Raw genomic sequence first — 23524 nt, forward strand, 5'->3', positions numbered from 1 at the left:
AGGAGGAATGGAGATGAGCTGGATGTGTGTATCAAATATGCACACAAATACGTGTGAGGCACTTTAAGAAATAGTATCACTGCGTGTGAGATATCTTTCAATCTCAGATAGGATATCTCGCTGCCGGGACAGGAGTAGGCGGAGAACGGAGTCTCTGTACGTGAGCAGGGACTATCAGGGGCTTAATTGGACTCACATCAAATAAGAAAGACTCAAGAGAAACTACGTGTGAAAGTGAAAACTGATCTCTACTTTATTCTGCTGTTAAGAGGAGATGTGAGTTATCAAAAGACAGTATTAGTTTGTTGAAGTGTATTCTAAGTACACAGCTAAGTAAAGGACTGCTGACTTTTTAGGCTCTTTGGTCATGTGTCAGCAAGAGGCTCCAAAATGATCTCTGAAACAAATTCAAAGTCCTATAAATAAGCACACTAATGTTTAAGCAGCATGCCGAATGATTTAAGAAAAAGACTCAGGGTTTTTAGAATCGACTCATACCAGGAACCAAAAGTCACAATATCTCCACCTCTTGTGTTTGAATTTTGACAATTCAAAAACAGAATAACTGGTCTAAACATGGTGCCAAAAGGAAGACAGTGTAGTTACCAAAAGAGTTTTAGCTCTGGTGGGCATTAAAGTTTTCAGATATTTGTGTGGCGTTAGCCGGCAGCAGGGTGCACTGACTATCTGAGGCGCAGCCCAGCTGGACAGCAACATTGTTAGACGTTGATATTTGGTTGAATTTGGGTTGTGACATGAGGTGACCAAAATTCAATGTCAGGACAACGTCCAATGCCAACATCAATGGATGCAGAACAGTGACGACAGATTGCATTTGTATTTTGTTGGTTTTAAGTTGTGTTGTTAAGTCACCAAAATCCAACGTCTTCCAGACGTCACATGCTACCATCAGCTTGGTGTAGAATAAGTCACAAGGTATAAAGAACAAAACCCAATGTCTGCAAAACTACATAATGTTGACGTCCACACAACATGAAATTCTACCATCCTTTGATATCTTTAATATCGTCAACCCAATTTTCATTCCAATGTCTGTCTGATGTAAGAGTCAAACGTCTTTCTTTTCATGTCTCTTTTGAACGCTGGCCCCATGTACGCCAAGTCTTTCCGAGCGGAACAAATTCAATTCCGACCAGCTACCTTTTTTTTGCATGCGGCCCCCTTTGTCTTTCTTCCCTTTCTTTTGCAGCTGTTCTTTCCAATCAAGGTAAAAAAGCCGCCCAAAAATTCTTCCTAAAAAAGTTACCAGTACCAGTACCATTAAAATGATACCGATACCAATAGAGTACTTCGTTCGACACCCATGAAGGACTGCTACAATCACCCAGCTAACGTTACCTAATGGTTATTAACGAGTTTAACGGCAGTTGAGCCACTTCTGTGTCAGTGTGAGTTTGTTGGAACCATTTTAATGACTCAGTGAGCGGCTCAGGAGAAGGCAGCAACAGAAAGTTTGCTGATGTGGTGGAGAGGTTGGACAGGTTTGGGATCTGACCCCTGGTGCAAACAAGATCAAATTCAGGTAACGTTTGACTGGAGACATTTGGATACCACTTGGTCCTGAGCTATTTTGGTCCATACATTAACAGTTTAGAACACAGATACCCAGCCCTATTGAACATGGACCAAACTGAGGAGAGATTAACTGAGAAAGTCTGTAAATATGTACTTTTTATGACTCTTCTCTGCCAGATGGGAGCAAATTCATGAGATGGAAGAACTTGAGGGACAAGTACATTTGCCTCCGAAACAGTCACAGCCACATCACCATACAAGTATAAATGCTCACAACGACGTAAGCCACTTGCGCTAGCTCTGAGTAGAGCCAACTATTAACGACTTTAAATCTGCCTTTAGGGTTCATATTTTCCCTATAGGTCACAAAAGAGCAGTAAGGATAGCAGCAGCAGGGCACTTGGGCCAATTAAGGGAAATATTTAGGCCAGCAAGAGGGTGAGCGGGTGAACCAAAAGGACACTTAGCAAATCAGAGGATCACTTGGGGTCACTGTGTGATATTTGGGCAACAATGATGCTTGAAGTGCCTCTTCAGAGCACAAAAAAAAAAAATCTGGCTGAACAAAGAGCGACTTGGCACTGAGAGCAAAAAGGGCTGGGGCAGCCGCTGACACTTATAGTGCTGCTGGCTGACTTGCCTGGAGTGCACTACTTTTAAAGTCGATGAGAGGAGCAGGGCTGAATTACTAACCACAACTGCCCCAGGGCCCCAAACCCTCAAGAGTATCAACGGCCCCGAATTTTATTACAAGTTGGCCGGTTTGACTTTTGTTTTATTAAAGGGCAACTATGGTATTTTTCAACCTAAACCCCATTTTCCTAAGTTTTTTGTGTCTAAGTAACTAATGGAGACAACAATTTAAATCAGTCCAGTATTGAACGAGACCACTGCAGCTGACAGCAGCAAACAGGCTGGGAAATTGTGCCCCGTCAGTTTCCATCCACCAAAAGTGTCTGTGTTTGCCACCGAGATGCTCAGATTGTTATTCTGAGTGTCTGACATCACGGAAGGGATCCCTACAGAGATAGACCTTTTTGTGAAAGAGTAAGATCCTTTTTGTTTAACCAAAAACAGCCCTGAAATTGCTATCACCAAACCCACCAGACTCCATTTATTTTATCATCGTAAAACACACTTCATTCAGAGTCAACAGAAATAAATTAAAACTCACACAAACACTCTTGGTTCATCTTTCCACTGTTCCAACAATCATCAACTCTGGTTTGGTTGAAACAAACCCTTAATTCACCCAGTTAAATGTGAAAATATGCTGAGTCTATATATATGCTTAAACTACTGTTTATTTCAATGGGGTCTGGTGGGTTTGACAAGGGTGATTTTGAGGCTGCTCCTGGTGTGTGTGTGTGTGTGTGTGTGTGTGTGTGTGTGTGTGTGTGTGTGTGTGTGTGTGTGTGTCCCTTTGTCTCATTCTGTGTTGTCGCCAGGTAGATAACTGATCAGTCAATCTGATCAGAGCTGATCAGAATGATGGATGAGAGGAGCAGCTGATGCAGAGGCAAGTGAAAACAAACTTTTAGACCCAGAGCAATGAACACTTTAGTTTCACTTTAACTACACCTGACGTTCTCCTGCTCCGTCTGGGCCTAGAGTGCGCTCTGCACTCTGATGCACGCAATGAATAACAAAACGGTATATATATTTCAATAGCTCTCTAAATAATGGTCCAGCTCCAAACATAAGAAAACAATATGTGGCAGCACAGCCCGTTCTCAAGTCATGGAGAGTTCTGAAGTCGTCAGATACTATCGCTTTGTCAGTGATTTCGGCAGACACCAAGTCAGACGTGGCCGGACACCACCTTTCGTAACAATATGATACACCTTAGGACTGCCTCAGTTTGAAACACTGCCGGTAACTATATAACATAGAAGCCAGAAAGTCCCTTTAAGGTGGACGGGAAGGGAGTGGTGGTGGATGGGTCAAACAAACCCTGGATTTTCACCCAGGAGCCCAGTGTTTGATTACCGTATGAATGTAGAGTCAAACCATGATTTTTTTTTTTTGGCACTTAACCGTGTGTTTTTGTTGCGCAAGGAAATAAACAAAAATACGACTTGTTTTACCGACGTATTAAGTTCATCTTAAAAAAGACGCTATGCATCTCATGAGCAGAAACTGTACATTTCCTGTGAAAAGGGGACGTGTATTTTGAAAGGACAGAAAATGGACGTACTGGAACATCAATAACAAACACAACAAGTTTCCTAGTCTGTAATTGGTAGACGCCCAAGCAGTGATATGTGACAAGTCGGGATGTGAACAGGTTGGGCGGCTGATGTAAAGTGTACCATTCCTCATTTTCACATGTATATTCGGTCTGGACCAGAAAACCTAAGTCCTCGTTTAAAATTAAAAGCCTTTGAGTGTTTCATTTACAATCAAGCCATAAACTAGGCGTGTTTGAGCACCTGTCGGACCAGCCATCAAAGCGAAGAAGCACCTTCTTCTTCTTCCACTGTACCAAGCTGGTTTGTTTTCACTGACTATATATCCACTATACTTTTATTTTAGCCCACTTTTAAAGGTTGCTAGTCGTAGTTGTGCTGGCGTGTCTGGTCAACAAAGCCTCATAAATAACTTGGCTACATTTAGTGTGTCCTATGTGCTAACATGTGCTCATACAAACCAAGAATAGAGCACAATATATCTCAGGACCCCGAACCCTGAGGCATTTTCACACATATATATTTACTTTTCAAATTACACATTCATGAACCTCCCCGTATCTTTCATGAACATCTCCATCTCTGCCTTATCTGCTTCAAATAGGCTGTGATTATCATCTTCCCCTTTTTCAAACAGGAAGCTGTCATCCTGTAGAGAGGAAGTCCCGGCGGTGTTGGAAGTACCTGTTCTGTTTTGCAGAGCCTGACTTTACTCCCCGCCAGGGACACCAGCACTCTGCCTTTGTAACCGCGGAGCTCCAACAAGCCTCGCTTGTTTGTGGAGGAGGGGTGGGAGAGGCTGTCGGAGCGCTTCTGGGAGCCGCAGGCGGGGGGGCGCGTGGCCGTCTGAAGAGTTTCCATCCACTCCTGGCGCTCCCCTGTGGACATGTGCATGAGTGAGAGACTGAAACCGAGAAACAGAGAGGTGCATGTGGATACAAGTGTGTGTGTGTGAAAGAGAGTGAAAGCAAGAGAGAAAGAAATCAAAAAAGGCCAGAAAGAGAACTAGACAAAGAGAGATCAGGGCATCTTAAAGTCTTTGAATCATAGTGTTACATGTAATTCATCATTTTTACATCCCTTCAGTGAGCTACACTGGCTTGTTGGCTGCTAAACCTCCTCTGCATACTGATACAGAGTCTAAAAGAAAAGTAACTGAAACATGGGATGAGCTACGATTGGTGAAAATTAACTTTAAATTAAATTAGCCCCTGGAAAAAAGAATATCCTGCAAAGCTGAAAAGTGCAAAGTCTAGCACTCGAGATATAGATAGCTGCTACTCTGAGATTTGCAAGCCTCGAGCAAGATGTGGCCAGGGTAATTTGAGTCAAACACACCACCTAATTAAAATATATAATTAAAGAATATAGCTTCTAATGAGACTCTGCTACAGTTCTGTGAATCCACTAATTTGTCTCAACCTGGAAATCGACAGAGCAAAGTCACAGAAAGGTGTCGTCTTTAAGGGGCTGTTTAGCTCGGTTGTGATGGAGTACGACTTTGATTTGATGTGAGGAAAATGTGTAAATGTCCGGTGGCTACGCGCAGCCCCCTTAGCTACAGATGCTACCACGCCTCAAGCTTCACAATCTCACATAGCACATGCGCAGTTTACGATGATAATGGTGACAGATTTGCCACTCAGAATAAGATAACGGATCCTTGAATTCAGATAGACGTAGACAAAAGCCATCGACTAACAACTGTGCAGGCTGAAATGACAAATGTCGCGTTGGCAGATTTTATTGTCTGTAGCTAGCTAGCTAATTAAGCTAACGTTAGCTACAAGAATTTTAAATTAGTAACCTTTCAGGGGTTTTTTTAAATATGCAATTGATGTATCTTCGAGACACACAGGGCTTTCAACAAAAACTTCAATGTAAACCCGTCCATGTCATTATTAGACACTCAGAGCAACAAAGGACACTTTTAAAGATCGTGAAAGTCCGCTAAGGGTGGGTGACACAAGACTCCGACCCAAGAGACGAGCGTTCGAGACCAACAAACTACATAATTGTTTGCAGTATTTGTGGAATTCAAAGCCAAATGGTTTTTGGTGACATTCGCAATCTTTTTCTGTCCATAACCGAGCAGTTAAGTTGCCTAAATCTAACCTCCAACCCTAACCCTAATGCTTGGCGCATGTGCCCAAGCGGCAAAATAGGACAAGTAGCGATGAGGTCACGTTGACACATGATACTATGCTTACAGGCTGAGACTAAAGATGTGTGCCAGGCAAAACGTCTGTTTGCATTCATAAAAGTACGATAAAAAGGCTGAAAACTTCGGATGAAACCTAACCGACGTGTCTGGAAAATTTAACAGTTGCCCGAGTGTAAACCTCAAATCCAATAAAGTTCATGACAAACCTGCTAATATTATCCTAAACTCCTACAGCATCCCAAACTGGCTTCTACATGGTGAAGGAATACAAGGCTACAAAGTGGATCTGACAGTTGTGAGCCAGACATTTCGTGAAGTACCCTGCAACCCCACAAACAACTATCAGTAGTTCAATGATATGCTAACCCGTGGTCTCAGAAGTATTCTAAGGTTACAAGGGACACACCTGTTTATTGGCTTAACAATGGTATCGACTGATATTCTTGTTGACTGCCATTGCCCTATCGGCAAATAAGATGACATTAACCAATGGCAATGACCAATGTTTTTCATTGTCAATTCTGCACAGGCTAAAAAGCAGGGCTCCACACTAATGCTGTGTTTACACGGGGTGCGAATGAAACAATTTGCACGAGTAAATTATATGTGAAGTTAATGTAAAGATGCAATTAGACATGAATTGTTGCCGGGTGGTGCGATGGACGCAATGCCAGTGATAATATATAATAAGCAAATTACGCAAATTAAGCAGTGCGAACGAAGCAAGTAGCGCGATTTTGCATCATATGCTTATTCATGAAAGTTAAAAAAAATATGAAATTCAGCGACCAATTGGCGCCGCGAGGGCCAATCAGCATTGAGATCCTCTGGCAACATATAATGCCGAGGACGTACCGGCAGTTCATTTATCAATTTAGCATTTCACGCGCATATGTCCCTGGAACAACACAAAATGTGGTTGGGACAAACCAAGACCTTCCCTGGAACACCTTCGGAAAGAAAGGACACAGCAAATGCACTACTGAGGCGTAAGGGATGCACGCTGATAGTGCTACATTGTGAACAACAAATCTGTCTTGAAGTCGGGAGGAAGAGAGCTAATTAACATTAGCGTCAAATATCATACATCGTGTCATATATAGTAAAAATGCTTTTGCATCTCCTTAAAAGATGTTTTACATGTGAAAAAGTTATAGTTAAAGTTGTTTGTACAACTAAATTCGTGCTCATTTAAACATTGCGTAATGAAGACTTTATGACTGTTTCTTTTTTTTATATACAATAAAGTTTCCTTTGTTTCCCTGGCACAAGTGATCGGCCCAGAAGTTCACATCAGTGCGTCCCTAGTTGCTGCTGTAAACTGTGAGCTAGTTAGCGTGTCATGTTAACAATTGCAGTACACATCAAGGCAGACTAACACACTGTTTCATCCCTTCCTTACATTTTGTTCCTTTGTATTTTTTGCTTTAGAAAGGTTAAAAAAAGACTTCACCATCCAGACTGCTTTGATACACAGTCTTGTTACCATAGCCTCATGCATAGGCAGAAATCCAGAGCTCCTTGTTATGGTTGCTAAGATATACTGTAACTGGACAATCTCTGTTTGTGGGAGGGTCCTGTAACTGGCACTTCACATGTTCGGTCTTCGCAAATGATTTGTCCTTGAACAAGACAATGAATGTTTAACTTAGTGTAAATCACCCTGGATTACCTCAAAGCTAAATGGCTCAACTGTAGCACAGTGCATCGTGTTCTGTCCAGGGTTTACATTCAAACGATGTACACTCAAAAAGCCTCTCAGATATCTTCCTCTGCAACGTTTCAAACGGACATAAAAGAAGACATGAAGCCGGCGCTGTAAAGCCCATTCCCCTACCGCCCGAGACACTGTGCTATCAAAGCCAGCAAAGTGGAAACACAAGAGATACCAAAGGATTGTAAACACACAAGCACACACGCTCGCACATCACAGGTCCAAAGCAGCACCCACTGTGGTAACTGTTCAATACCAGACAGAAAAACAAGGGGAAAGGGAAATCAGAAAAATCTCTAAACTGGTATGAAAACTAAAAAGCTGCAAATTTGAGGGAAATGCAACAAGGCACCCTTTTTTCCTAAAGTTTTTAGAAAGTAAATTCAAACCTGGGCGGCTCTCAACTCATCATCCAAAAACAAAAAACACTTTGACAGAATGACAGACATGTTTCTGAAATACACAAAGTGACAAAGAGATGCTCTCAGAACAACAGTGAGCACTTGTGTGGTCAAACAGAGGCGTCACACACCCCCTCTTCAGGAAAATGTATTTTTGGATACCCATGAATTTAAGCAAACAACAGGATGGAGGATCTCATGAATGTTCTCTCAGTGGAGGACTTCATGTTAGGCAAGTCACGATGCAAGAAGTTTAGAAGGAGATGGAAGTGAAATTCCACAATTCACAAAACCTGATCAGAATGTACTTAAACATACACTCCTTTAGTAAAAACATTTAGATTTAATCTAGATTTTGCTATCCCTGATGATCCACCTCAAAAGCAAAGTCTATGTGGGTTTATGACACTTTGAGATATATCAACATGTTTCTCCTTCGTGGCTGTTGTCGTTGTACAACCCCGATTCCAAAAAATTTGGGATGCTGGGTTAAATACAAACAGAAGGCAATGATTTACAATTTTTTATTTTTTTTAACCTATATTCAATTGAATACAGCACAGAGACAAGATACTAAATGGTCAAACTCGTACACGCAACATGTTCCAAAAACTTGGGACAACCAATCACACCCGACAGACATCTTTCCCTTCATCCATATATATCAGTCTGTGCTTAATATGAAGAAGAAGTTGATCATGTTAGTGCAGGGCTATCCAGAGCTTTACATCTGTCCCACGAACAATAGGCCTACACACAAACAGCGCCTGAAAGAACATCAGCTCTGCACTCAGGATTTCAGGTAAATAACCTATGATATAGTGCTTCTAAAGCTTGCTTAGTAACCTCAGACACAACCTGTCGCCACACTCTTGAAAGATGGCACAGAAAAGGCACAAGAGTAGCACCCGGAGCCTGACCTTGCGTTTTCAAGGCAGTTAAAGACGTGGCATGTGTACGGCCCCTAAAGGCTCAGTTGTTTACAAGCAAGGATGGTCACTTTGTGAAAAACCTGTGGGAAAACAGTCCAGCAGGTTGAGAACTATTTAGGAATTTAGAGATCCATATGCAATCCAAAACATCATCTAAAAATTATGCATGTAAGGGGCAATTTGAAAGCCCGAATGCTTGTGACCTTAGACACCTCAGACGACACTGCCTTAAAAACTGACATAACTGCACAAATGACATCACTACATGGGCTCACACTGTGGAAAACCAATGTCAGTAAACACAGTTCATCACCACATCTACAAATGTAGCATAAGATGGACTGACACAAAGTGGAAAAGTGTACTGTGGTCTGATGAGTCCATGTTTAAAACTGCTTTTGGAAATAATGGATGTTGTGTCCTCCAGGAACATCCAGATTGTAACCAGCGCAAAGTCCAAAGCCAGCATCTGTGATGGTATGGGTAAATTGCACATCTGTGAAGGCACCATGAACGCTGAAAGGTACATACAGGTTTCGGAGCAACATATGCTGCCATTTAGACGTCTTTTTCAGGGACGTCCCTGCTGATTCCAGCAAGACAATGTCAAGACACCTTCTGCACGTTACAACGGTTCCATAGTAATAAAGTGCAGGTACTAGCCTGGCCTGCCTGTAGTCCAGACCTGTCTAACACTCAAAATGTGTGGCGCATTATGAGGCACAAATGTAGCAACGGAGACCCTGGACTGTTGAGCAACTGAAGTTGTATACAAAGCAAGAACGGGCAAGAATTTCACTTTCAAAACTTCCAAAATTAGTGGCCTCAGTTTTCAAATACTTACTAAGTGCTGTTAAAAGACAAGGGCCAGACTGAGACACCAGGGGTCGGCACGCCCGCGTCCCTGCCTGCCGCCCGGCACACAATGCACCCGGCCCCGATGCCAGTCCCTGCAGGTGGTGGGCCCACAGAGGAGCAACTCCATGTTATTAATTCAGACTGATGGCCCAAGCACCAGACTCTTGCTTGTGAACTACCCCCCCAGGTCTGGCACCAAAGGGGGGCCCTGGTGTCCCCATACTGGGCAAGGAACTCTTTCCTCAAATGTGCCGTTTCGTCATAGTCTTCTTGAACCGCTCATAGTCTGGCCCCTCCCCTGGGAACACTTTGCCTTGGGAGACTCTACCAGGGGCTATTAGCCCTGGACAGCAAAGCTACCAGGATCACGGGGTCATGCAAACCCCTCCACCATTTTAAGGTGGCGATTATTGGAGGGGCTCTTGCCCATGGATGGATGGATGGATGGATGGAAAACTTATTAGTTAAACATTAAATATCTCGTCTTTGTCCTGTTGTCAATCATATGTAGTTCAAGACGAATTTACAAATCACTGCATCCTGTTTTTATTTACACAGTGTGCCAGCTTTTTTGGAATTGAGGTGGGAATTTATTGTCCAGTGTTCTCTCAACATCATGACGGTCACTTAGGTCACTGTTTTGTGCTGGAGAACAATGAGTATTGTCGGGCTTTCAGAATTCTGGCATCGACTTGGTATCAGTTCTTGTGACATCCCTACTTGATGTCTGTATTTCCAAATGGTTCTATTGTATTATTATTTTTTAATATTCAGAGTAAAAGAGAGAGGTCTTCTTTTGCTGTTTAATTTCATCATCCATTACGATGCTTATTATGAGCCAGTTCTTCGCCAAAAGAGGAAAAACCGCAGACACACAAATCATGTCGCCAAAATCAATTGTACTATTAGGTATGTAGGCTACGGAAGCACAAGGAAATGTTTGTAGGAGGTTAACAAATTATACTGTTGAAGCATGCCAATTTAAGAATAGAGAGAATAATTGTTTTTGTGATACTTTATTGATCTCCACATTGGAAAAATGTGTCTTTTCACTTTCTTCCCACAGCTCATCTATTGAACAAAAAGGCCTGGAGCTGGCGAGGACTCGGGTGTCTTGCTGAAAGCACCTCGCAGTGAAACAGTGATCCAACAAAGAACTCAGTGTACCGGACTGATGGACAAAGAAAGATTAATCGGACATCTCATTTCCTTGATGACTAATATGAGTTTACACATATTTAGCTTGTAGTCGAAGCACTTAATATGAGTCATATTCTGCCACACTTCCTTTAATGATAGCTGATCACCTGTTTCTATCTTAGAGTGCCTGAATAACGACATCCTGCCCCTGCTTCCTGCCATGCTCCACGCCTTGTATCCTTTTCAGTCAGCATTAATCATAGCTGCCACCACAGCATGATCCTGATTGAGTAAACTGTGTATGCACCAAGGTGGAAATCAGTTACACATCCTGTAGAAAACACGATGCACACACACAGTATTAAGACCCAAACAGGGATTAGAGAGGCCCTGACTAAGATTTCCTTGTCCAAATCTGATTTTTGTAGAAGTCTGACCGGCCGATTTCAATTTTCTTTTTTTAGAATTAGAACTGACAGCAAACGAAAACATATTTCTAACTTTTCTGCAATAAAGAATTCAATTTAAGCAACAATCATGCATGCTTGCCTAATTTGGCCTGCGGAGTATCAGCTATATCTGAGACTGACTGGCTGGTCACCGGTCATAGCCGATCAAGCTGAAAATCAATCAATTCCGGTCACTAGTTGATCAATTGGTGCTTCTCCAACAGTGAAGGCTGAGGTCATTTTTATGTTGTGCTCACACCAAACACAATGTGATCTTTTGTGTTGCTGCGCCAGTTTGAACACTAGAATATTTTGTTGACTCGCTTCATACGTGCAAATAACTTGCGTCATATGCACGTGAAATCACGGAATTGATGAATGAACGTCCACCGCCATCCTTGGCATCATACATCCCTGGAGGATCTCAATGCTGATTGGCTATCACGGCACTAATTGGTCGCTGAAGTTCAGATTTTTCAACAGTCACGAGACATGATGCGAAATCCTCCTATTTGCTTCATTCGTGCCCCTTAATTTGCAAATTTCGTGTCATTAATGTCGCGTCACGTTTAATTGCATCTTTACATTGATTTTACATGTAATTCACTCACACAAATTGTTTAATTCGTGCCCAGTGTGAACACAACATTAGAGATACTTAGGACATTAAAAAAGACAAGCCAAAAATCAAGTACAACTGTTTGCTTCAATTACTTCTGAGTACAATTCAGTCTTTTTGTCTAGAATGTCAGCAGCAGATGCCTGTGGTGATGGCAACCACTTTTCTACTATAAAGCACCACCTGCAACCATGGAAATATATTAAGAAAAGGTTATTAATCCGACAGTATTTAGAGCCAAACATTAGGTGTCATGATACATTAGTGACAAGTGTAGAACTGCAAGTTTGTTTAATACTAATGGATCACTGTAACCTGGTGAGACCTTCCTGATGATATGAGCTCAACATTGCCTTGTATCCAGAAATTAAAGTCAAATCAGGGCTCTGCACCTTAGCGGATAATGTAAGCAGCCAATCAAACAAGAGCTAACTCTAATGTTAGTAGAGTAAACACAGCACTAAGTGAAGTTATTGCAGAAATAGAGTCAATAACAACAATTAAACAACAACAAGAGTACGCACTCGTAGAATTTCTCGAAGGACAAGACATTCTTTCCGCTTTTCTTCCGGATTTGGCAAAAGCTTGATGAGGTGGCTTCACTGGCGCTGAAGATGATATCTCCCAGTGTTTTGTTATGCTGATTGGCTAAAGGAGTTTGTCTGTCAAGGCATGTAGTCCCGTCCACTGAAAGTGTTTGGAGCAGCACCGAGTCCAAACTGATACAGAGAGTGAACCAGAATGTTGAGCTCATGCCACCAGGATGGTCTTACCAGGCTAGGATCATCATGGCACCCCTGACCCTTTGATGAGGGTGAAGACAATTCTCACTCCGACCTCCTCACACATCAACCTTTGGTCATGGACTTTCTGCGTCCAGATATGACGTGCAAGGTACCCTGGGTGCGTACTTTCTGCGTCCAGATATGACGTGCAAGGTACCCTGGGTGCGTTGGTTGTTGACGTTCTCGGATGCTGTGTCAAGTTCTGCCTGTTACATGCATTGTCTTCTTTCAAAATACACTTCTGTTTTCACAGGAAACGTACCGTTTGCATACAGTTTCTTTCAAGGTAAACCCACTACGTTGGCACAACACCGCCAATTGACATAATTTTTCCTTTAACAACAAACACGTGGTTTGGTTTAGGAAAAAAGAACAGGTTTTGGCTTTACAATCTTAAGGGAAGTGAACATCAGCCTCCCAGATGAAAGACGGTGGTTGTTGGACCCATTCACCACCCCTCCCGCCACCCTACTCAAACTTCCGCCACATTAACTCTCATTACCGTCCCGCGACGTTTCCCCCTGACGCCGCCAGACGCTGTTAAACAATAGCAGCAACCGGCCGCGCGTCATGCCACCTGTAAAGGACGGCTTTTTTGTCAGCATCTGACACTGGAAGTCACTGACGAAGTGCCGGATTTCGACGACTGGGTTGGGACAATGCTTATCTTCGGATTCAATGCTATTACAATACTTAGGTGATGACTGATATGTAAGTGTTGCACTCTTACAAGTATTGAGTTTTGATATACGGTAACAATTTATCATGATTTTTCTTTACTTTCTTTTAACACCGGACTGTGAGAAAAGTAGAATCCTGCACCTTCAGAGACTGTATACCATGAGACATATTTCTAAAACTGCACTTTTTATGTCAGCTAGTCTTTCTGACTTTTATTTCAGCAGCTTTATATACTGCACAGAGTAAAAGTAAATGAACTTCTTTTGTAAATCATTTTATTTCAGCGAAGCACTTTGTGACCTCTCTCTACTAAAGGTGCTATATTAAATAAACTTTACTTCCCGACTATTTTGACCTCACCTTGGACGCTGGGACATTATAGCATTAGTTTCTTAACTACAGTATTTCCTGACATTTTATAGACCAAACGACTCATAAAGAAAACAATCAGCAGATCACTGAATAACGAAACAAAACCTCAGTGTCCCTTTACTTTATAGTGTGAACTGCTGAGCGCAGGTAGAGCTTAACCGAGGGGGATTTGCTTACAGGTGGCTTCTAGTGTTGCTGTTATCTGTCTGTTTGGGTCTGTTTGGGTTGATCGAATTTTGGATCCAGTCCAGTTATCTTCAGGTTGAACTTGGATCAGGTCTGACTGTAATGAAGTCGTTTTCAACGAGTCGTTTAGGGTGATATTTTTGTACCTTTACTCTTTTTTCCTCCCTTCCTGTTTGACAGAGCCGACTGTGTGCTCACGTTACCCTCAGTGTGACCTGCTGGTGTGTCCTTAAATCACTTTCCTCCTGCAGAGCGACAGAGGAAGGAGGGAATTCTCAGGGATGTGTCAGTCATTTTGTGGCTGCTGTCAACGTCACATTGTCCTGAACTGACCTTAATTAGCATCTCGACTGTTTGACCTTGTGACTTTTGTAGCCTTTGTGCACATGTGCCTGTCTTCTGCTGCGTTCATGGTGTGTCAAAAGTAATGGGAAAAATGAGCTCCTGCCTGGGGAAAATTCATGTGAACACCACTAAGTAAGTCGGCAAACAATTTGATACATGACTTGCCTATTTGAATGTCATTATATGCAGGAATATGATGAACAAAATAATGCACCTTGGCTGCTCAGAAACAAGAAACAAAATGGCGGCGGGCTGGTAGCAAACAATCTCATGTTACAGTTAAATGGTGAGCTAAAATATTTCTCTAAAAACATTGGAGGTGAGAAATAGGCAACGCAGCAACAGAATATTGGTTTATATTTGATCAGTGCTGCTTAGTTTCACTGTTTGATCTCAGTATTTGTAGCCTCTATTTTTAAAATGCAGGTATGGCAACCACTTCCTGTCCACAAATTCTCATGTAACAGCTAAACAGTACAGTAAAATCTATTTCTGAAGACATTTTAATCAAAAAACAGGCAATACAGTTACAAAATCTTGGTTTATTTTTGATCAGGGCTGCTTAGTTTTACTGTTCGATTTCAGTATTTTCAACCTCCACTCTTAAAATACAGGTATGGTGCCCACTTCCTGTCCACAAATTCCCATATAACAGCTAAACAGTGCAGTATAATTTATTTCTGAAGACATTTCAGTCAAAAAATAAGCAATACAGTGACAGAATCTTGGTTCATATTTGATCAGTGCTGCTTAATTTTACCACTTGATCTCAGTATTTGTAGCCTCCATTTTTAAAATGCAGGTATGGCACCCACTTCCTGTCCACAAATTCTCATATAACAGCTAAACAGTGCAGTAAAATTTATTTCTGAGGACATTTTAGTCGAATAAAATCTCAGTTTATTGATCAACACTGCCCAGTTTTACCGTTTGGGCTCAGTATTTTCAGCCTCCATTTTCAGCCTCCATTTTTTGAGTACAGGAAACAGTATAGTGCCCACTTCCTGTTCACAAATTCTCATATAACAGCTAAACAGTGCAGTAAAATGTATTTCTGAAGACATCTAAGTCGAAAAATCGAACACAATCTTGGTTTATATTTGATCAGCGCCGCCTAGTTTTACTGTTTGGTCTGAGTTTTAAAGGGCAAAGGGGGCAGGTCTCTCCTTTGATCCACCTCTTTACTTTTGTGTGCAATCTATAGTTCCAACAACAGCCCGAGAGATGGCGAAAATCTGCCACGACATGAAATGCAAATTTTTTACCGACACTGGCAAGATGGAGAGAAGTTTCCCCAGTTCATTTACACATATTACTCATCATCATCATCATTTGGTCGTCCTCAGATGAGCCCTTCATCGGAGTCTCCAGTCATCTCGATCCTCCCATGCATCTGGCCAGCTCGCCAGTGTTTTCTGCTACTGCATCCTTTTTTATTTACTCACTTATAACTCACACTGTTATGATACAAAGCTGGTTGAAAATCAGTGAAGTATCCCTTTAAAAGCTCATGGACACACCAAAGCCAAAAGAACGACTTCCCAGCTCGTGATACGGGACGGTCTGAGGAGCACGTGAATGCAGCATTTGCCCTTGCATGCGAACACATCCTCTAACATCTGAAGAAAAGTTTCTCCTCTCTCAGTATCCCACTCCAACACACACTACCCTCCTGAGCTCCCAAATACTGTATCCGCTGCCTGGTCCCGAACTCAGCTCTGGTCTGGCTGCCCCACCAGATTCTTATGAATTTACAAAGAGCCTGTATTAATAATGAATGACCTGTTCAATTATTGACCGCTCTTTACATCACTAGGCTTTACTGTTCCGTTCCCACCCTTGCTTTCTGAGTTCCATTACCTGTCCTGCGCTCACTTATTTGCCTGTTCATTTATTCAGGGCCTTCCTCTCTCCCTCTGCTCTTCGCCCAAGCTGTCAATCTGAGGGAGGGAGGGAGGGCTGGAGCGAGGGAAGGAGGTGGGAGGATTGAGAGAAACTTGAGAGAGACCGAGGAGACAGTGGCATGCCTCTACGCCTGCGTGTAGCATGTGTGCATCTGACTTGTGTCTTGCATATGATTGAGTATATGCTTTTGTTTGTTTGGGTGCACAGTCTCGCACATGAACCTTCCGAGCGCGCTTGCCAAAATTATTTCCGCTCAGTGTGCAAACATGCCCTCACCTCGCCGTGCATACGAAAGAGAGTTCAGTGCAACCCAACAGCCACGTCTAGCTTCATCGCTTGTGAAGGGATATATGTATAGCTGTGTATTTGAAAGACTATTCCACTTTACATGGAGAGAGACGAGCGGAGAGGCAGATTATCCTCATTGAAAGTGGATGAGATGAGAGCCAGGTCCACTTAGCGCTCGACAGAGATCTTAGAAGCCGCCCACACAGTCTCCATCAACAGGGATGAGGAAAAAAGAAAAAGGATGGAGAGAGAGGAAACGAGATTTGCTTTGTTTTCCGTCATTCCAGTTCTGTCATCCTAACAAACGTGCACAACACAGAATTCAACGTTTACATTCGTCCACTCTAAATATGCCATATATAACTATATTTTACAGAGTGGTTGAGTCTAACTTGACATATTTTGTTATTTGCATACACGCAGAGCTGCAACAATTAATCGATTAGTTGTCAACTGTTGAATTTATCGCCACTAAATTTGATAATAATCAGTTTGGGATGGTTTTTTTTAAAGAAAAACAAAGTAAAAATTAACATTCCAGCTTCTTAAATGTCATTATTTTCTGTTTTTTTTCAATCTCTATTACAGTAAACTGAATATTTTGGGGTTGTGGACAAAACAGGTCATCTGAGGACGTCATCTTGGGTTTTGGGAAACATTTTCCACCATTTCTTGACATTTACAGACCAAACAAGCAGGGCCAATTTAATCGGCCGATTATAGCCATTAGAGAATAATCGGCAATCGGCCAAAAGTTGGCCGTTTGACGCCGATGTTAACACTTATATTTTCATCACTAATAAAATGCAGGGAATATGGTGTTTTACTTATAAATGATGTCCTTTTGTTACTTTTTGCACTATAACCTACCTCTGTTAAACTGGCAATAATAAGAAGAACTCTGGTACTGTGAACAAACATGTGAATGTCTTAATTCATATAGACCTTGCATGATTATTTTATTTCCCAGAGGTTTACTGCCTTTTTGCACATCATATTTTTGATTTATTTTGTGTTCAAATTGTTCATATGCTGCTTGTTCCACACAATTTCTGATAATAAAAGTATTTGAAAATAGTAAAATGTTCTTCCTTCAATTTATGTCTTTGTAACGAGTGTCTGAACTATATTTAACCATCAAAAGCAGGTATTTCGGGGGGTTTTAAATTGAAAACGTAAAAATTTAATCGGCCGATATATCAGTTATCGGATTTTTTTATTCCATAATATCGGAATCAGCATCGGCCCCAAAAAATCCCTATCGGTCGGGCCCTACAAACAAGTAATAGATTACTCGAGATTAATCAACAGGTTATTTGAAAACGAATTAGCTGCAGCCCTAAAAGATGTCAGTTGAAACCAAATTAATGGGAATCTTGTTAAAAATGTGCATCTGACGTATTGTGCATCTTTTATGTTTTTTTATTGCGTTGTTGTTTGGCTGTAACTTTTTGTTGTGCTGCTGTCTTGGCAAGGTCATTCTCGTAAAAGAGATCGTTGATCGCAGCAGGACTTACCTGGTTAAATTTGGGTTAAATAAATAAATAAATAAATAAATAATTTTGAATACGGCTGCATAAACGTTCTTATTTGACTCACATCTTCAGCCAAATCGAATTCATCTGCATTGATTATTTGAGTCTGTCTTTGGGAGCTGGATGGATATGGTGACGATAAGGAAGGTGATTCAGTGAGGTCACATTAGCGACATTCTTCTTCTTGGCCTTCATAGATTCAGCATACTGCAGTTTGTGGTGTTTTTTTCAGGTGGTTGACTTTGTTAGTCGTGTTGCTCTGCGGCACAGAAACAAGTCTCATGCTCTCTAAGTCTGAAATACTTTCGAACAACAGGGACCAGCTCGTCACCTCCTGGTTGAGACATTTGCTGTGAGGTGTATTTTACTCCTTTACTCTGGACTGCAGCTGCAACATTCAGAAAGTTTGTTGCATGACAGCTGCCATGACTTTCAGTTTCGGAAGCACTTGATCTGAAATGCAGCAGTTTTCTATGTTTTCTATGAGCGGACCAAGAACTTTAACCTCCTGCAACTCTGCATCCACATTTGAAGACATTAGGTTTTGGGTTTGCCGCACCTTAAGACTCTGACACACCAAACAAACGGTCAGCAGTTAGTCAAAGTTTGGTCATTTTTGAGCGTCTGCCGCACTTGTCGGTGCGGTGTGTCCTGCACCATTGGCCCTCATCAGTGCTGGCAGTTTTTTCTGCCGATTCAGCATCTCTTCACGCCTGGATTAGTGGAAAAGCCTCTTTTCTTGACTGAATCGAAATCTATTTATCAACTCCAGAGTGTACAGAATTCAGCTGCCAGGCTTTTAACCAGAACCAAGAGACATGATCACATCACTCCAGTTTTAGCCTCTTTACACTGGCTCCCAGTATGTTTTAGCATACATTTTAAGATTATACTGATTACTTTCAAAGCTCTCCATGGTCTCTCTATCAGCTTTATCTCTGACCTCTTAGTACCATACACACCAGGACGTACTTTGAGATCCTTGGGCAACAGAGTGTTTGCAGTCAGGGCCCCAAAGCTTAAAACATACTTTTATCGGAGAGTTTCAGGGTGCTTTTAAACCTGCCCTGTTTGGTTCGGTTCAGTCGAACTCAAGTTCGTTTGCCCCCTAGGTGCGGTTCGTTTGGGCAGGTGTGAACACAGCAATCACACTCAGGTGTGCACCAAAACAACCAGACCGAGACCTTCTTGAAGAGGTGGTCTCGGTCCAGCTACAAACGAACTCTGGTGCGGTTCGTTTGTGGTGAGAACATGTTCCGACCTCGATCATCAAAACATTGTTTTCTAGTTGGAGCCGCGCCTGGTTTTCAGACTGTATGGTTTGACTAAAATGAACAATGACAGCAATATAGTCCACAATGAGCAGCGCTAAAATCAACCTGCGTAGTTGTCCCTCCATTGTGACATTAGAAAGTGTCACATTTATCTTGCAAGTGGTTTACTTCCTGGATTTTTCCCACATGGAAATTCTGACCAATCAAGAGCAGCTTTCTTGTTCAAGGCATTTGATCTGGTCCACTTGTAAATGCTGCCGTGAGAGCATGAACCAACTCTAGGCAATTATGCAACTTTGTGACGAACTCAGTCCCTGATTCAGACCAAAGGAGACAACTCTAGGTCTGAAAGCACCCTTAAATTCATTTAGACTCTTGTATAAAGCACTTTGTAACTCGTCTTTAAAGCACTTTATAAATAAAGACCATTATAATTATTCAATTGTGGGATAATCAAGATTAATATTTGATTTATTGTGCAGCCCTAATTTTGAGGCCTTCGAAAATCTATGTATATGCCAATTATGTCAAGGAGAGCTTTGCTAATTTGGCATCAAGACCTTGGCTCATTACTTGGTAAAATATGCTCACCACTAGCTAAAAAGCTGATGTTAAATAGTTGTTTTACTGGGTTATAAAATGTGAAATAATACAAAGTGAAATATGTACTACAGTTAATACAACTCTACTCCCACTCTGTGTCGTCCCGAGTTTATATTTCTGCCATCATTCTCTCTCCGGCCTCCCTACTTATTCCCTTCATCTCTCTCTTACCTTCTTCCCTGTCATCTCAAACAAAACTAACATGTGTTAGGGAGCAGGCTTTGTGGAAAGGCAATTGTCGAAGCATCAGAATACAAATCATCAGCATTTCTTTACACCATAAATCCCATCTTCTCTCTTGTAGAGCGCATTTGTCTGCATCCCCTCCACACCTCTCCAACACTCCCCCCTTGTCCTGACCGTTTTCCATCACTCTCCACCGTGTCTCTTCCTGCCAAACTCTCCTGTCCTCTCGCTTTCTTCTCCCCCCATTGCCTGCCACTGCTCTCCCCATCACTCCCTCCTCCCCCTCCTCTCTTTCTTCCCTCCCTTTCTCCCCCTGCCTTCCTTCCTCCTTCCATCTCTCCTCTTCTCAAGCTGACAGTACCTGAGGGAAGAGGCCACCTGCGGACCAAGTGGAGAATCAGCCGACAGCTGTGTGCACACTCTCTCCGGTGGCCTTCAATTATTCACTCACTTCTCCCTCCTCCTCCTCCCTCTCTCCATCTTCACTCTGCCCTTTTCATCTCTCCCCGCCGTCTCTGCCTTTACCTCTCTGTTGCTTCTTCAAACTGAGATTGCGTGTCTGCCTCCCTCGCTCTGTCCATCCCTGTTATTCCCTCATTTAATCGCTTCCTTCCCTCGTTTCCCCCCTTCCCTCTTCTTCTAATGCCCCTCCTGGATACCTTCACACTCTCACACACTCCTCCGGCCATCACTCCACCATTTTCTCCCCCCGTCTCACCCCCAGCAGCTCCACACCTCCACTCCACTACTCCGTCTCTTTCCCTCTGTCTCCTCATGTCTCCCTCTTTCTCGTGTGTTTCCCCAAAGATTGATGACTCTCCGCCACAAGGCGAGTGGGCCTGTTTAAAGATGCATGAGGTGATGAGGCCAACTTTTCTCCTCCTTTTCTCTCTTTCTCTTCCCTCTCTCCATCTCTCCTCCCGACGCTTTCTTCTGACGGCAGCAGCCACCTCTGTGAGAGGCTTCCCACTGATCCCAGGCGGTCAGAGGCCACCTCCAAATCAGACAGCGCCTCTCCCCTCCCAGCGCTTGTCAACACGGCTGAGTGTGACGTATGACGATCAGCCGGCAGACAGTGTGATAAATGATGCCGCTGAGGACCCTCGACTCATAAACGGACAAAAAGGGCTGGCAGATATCGATATGATGATGCAGGGAATCGACGGGGTGAGGAGGGAGAAAAGCCGGGGCTCAGTGTGGCGAGAATTGATGAAAAAACAAAGTTTAAAGGGCAAGCTGTTGGCTACATTGCTTTTTTATAAACCAGGGGTGATGCCTAACTGTATGAAAAGGGTATCTGACGCAAATGTTAGTTTTTAGCTGATAATAAAACGGAGATACTGTTGCTACACCAAGCTTTATACACTACTGTCTGAAATCATTCACTCATTCACTACTCACTATCTTTGGAGCTCTATGTAGAGGACTATATACCAGTGGTGGAATGTAACTCCAGTACTTTACTCAACATAAACCACCACACACTGAACTGAATAACTGTGATTTTACCAAGAGTGAACAACGCGTTTCGCCCGTGCCTTCCTCAGGTTCGCTCAGTTCAGCATGCAGTGGTCTAAGTTGACGATTTTATCTGAGATGTTCCTGCGGCCGACCAGCACCTGATCCTTGAGACTGGCTGTGCAGAGGTAGTTCTGTACTTTACTTGAGACTTTCCTTTTCATGCCACATTTCAGAGGGAAATATTGAACTATTTACTTCACCACATTCAGGGCTTGACACTAACTTTTTTCCCAAGGAACACATGTGCTACTAAGTTGAAAAAGTAAGGAGCGCACAAAGAACTTTAGGGGCACAATGTAAATTGATCAAATAATGTGTTTTCCATAATAAACGTGATGCAAGTAGACATTTACAAGCAAAATTATTTAATGAATTTGTATACAAAATGTACAGCAAGGTAAAATCATCAAGTTTTGAATAAGTATTGCAATTTAATTTCGTCTTTAATGTTATTATCTTATATATATTATCTTTGCAATATGATTATCTTATATAATGTTATTACTATCCTAAAACATTCTCCAGGTCCTCTGAAACTCTGCAGGACTTATTTCCACCCTGCCCAGCAGCGGTACCGTGGCGAACGGTCCCGAACTGCGGGGAGAACGGAGCAGGCTTCCCCGGAGGTCCACCGCTTTTCCCGGTCCCTCGTCTCCGCCACACTTTGACTTATTCCCACCCAGCTGACAGCCTGGCCGTGGCGAACGGTCCCTAACCGTCTCCTCCGCCCAGAGGCGGTCCTGGCTAGTTTTACGCCCTGGGCGAACCATCCCTTGGATTCACACTTTGACTTATTTCCACGCTCCACAGTGGGATATTCATTGTGCCGACAGTGGCTTGGAAAACCGCCCATAACCGCGTCATACAGGGAAGAGGGAAGAGGGAAGGCGGTTGGAGTTCCTTTACAATTAACTGTAATTGTAATTGTAAATTTACTGTAATCAAGATTTTTGCATAAACTGAACAAACTGATTAGTCAATTAATCAATTCGTCAGTTGACCGAAAATTAATTGGCAACTATTTTCTTTTTTTAATTTAATTCAATTCAGTTTAATTCAATCTAATCTAATCTAATCTAATTTAATTTAATTTAATTTAATTCAATCTAATCTAATCTAATTTAATTTAATTTAATCTAATTTAATATAATATAATTGAATTTAATTTAATTGTATTCTATTTAATTTTACTTTATTCCAATTCATTTCATTTCTTTTTTGTTTTCATTTATTTTTTTTATAATTTTGAGTATTCGGGGTTTGTATATTTTTTTTTTTTTAGATTTTTTCCTCTTTTTTTGCATTGAGTAGTTTTACTTTTAATACGTTCAGTACATTTTCCTGATTATACTTACCTACTTTTACTTAAGTAACATTTTCAATTACTTGTAACACAGTATTTTCACAGCCTAGTATCAGTACTTTTACCCAAGTAAAGGAACTGAACATTCCCCCACCACGACTGTGAAATTAAGAAAACACTTTCAAACACAACTTGGATTATTTTCTCTGTTATTATTGTTATTATATTTTATATCATTATTATCATCGGTTACAATGACCTTTAAAGAAATTCAAAAATATTTTTCATGGGTTGAGCAAACAATCAGACAGCCATTCGTCAGGTTTCTTTTTTTCCCTCAAAACCATAGATAGCAAATGAAAACCGTAAAATTACTGTCATACCACCGCGTACAGCTGCAACCCTAGACACTAGAACAGATTGGACGGACAACCCGAAAACATAATGCCTATGGCCGCAGCTGTCGCCACCTCGAGGCATGAAAACTATCCTGATAATCCCCAAAAAAGTCATAGATATCAATAATAGAGCACTTTCA

General features: G+C 42.0%; 1 protein-coding gene across 2 annotated transcripts in view; it reads right to left on the reverse strand.

The window, feature by feature from the left end:
- The window catches only part of arap2 (ArfGAP with RhoGAP domain, ankyrin repeat and PH domain 2), a 227178-nt gene that overhangs the window by 158009 nt on the left and 45645 nt on the right, over positions 1-23524 (reverse strand). For both annotated transcript variants that reach the window (XM_050067659.1, XM_050067658.1), the window contains exon 10: positions 4410-4603. In XM_050067659.1, the coding sequence (XP_049923616.1) occupies positions 4410-4603 (194 nt within the window). The remainder of the gene's footprint in view (positions 1-4409; positions 4604-23524) is intronic.

The sequence above is a fragment of the Epinephelus moara genome, chromosome 17, assembly GCF_006386435.1.
Source record: "Epinephelus moara isolate mb chromosome 17, YSFRI_EMoa_1.0, whole genome shotgun sequence".
In the NCBI taxonomy this organism is placed as follows: domain Eukaryota; kingdom Metazoa; phylum Chordata; class Actinopteri; order Perciformes; family Serranidae; genus Epinephelus; species Epinephelus moara.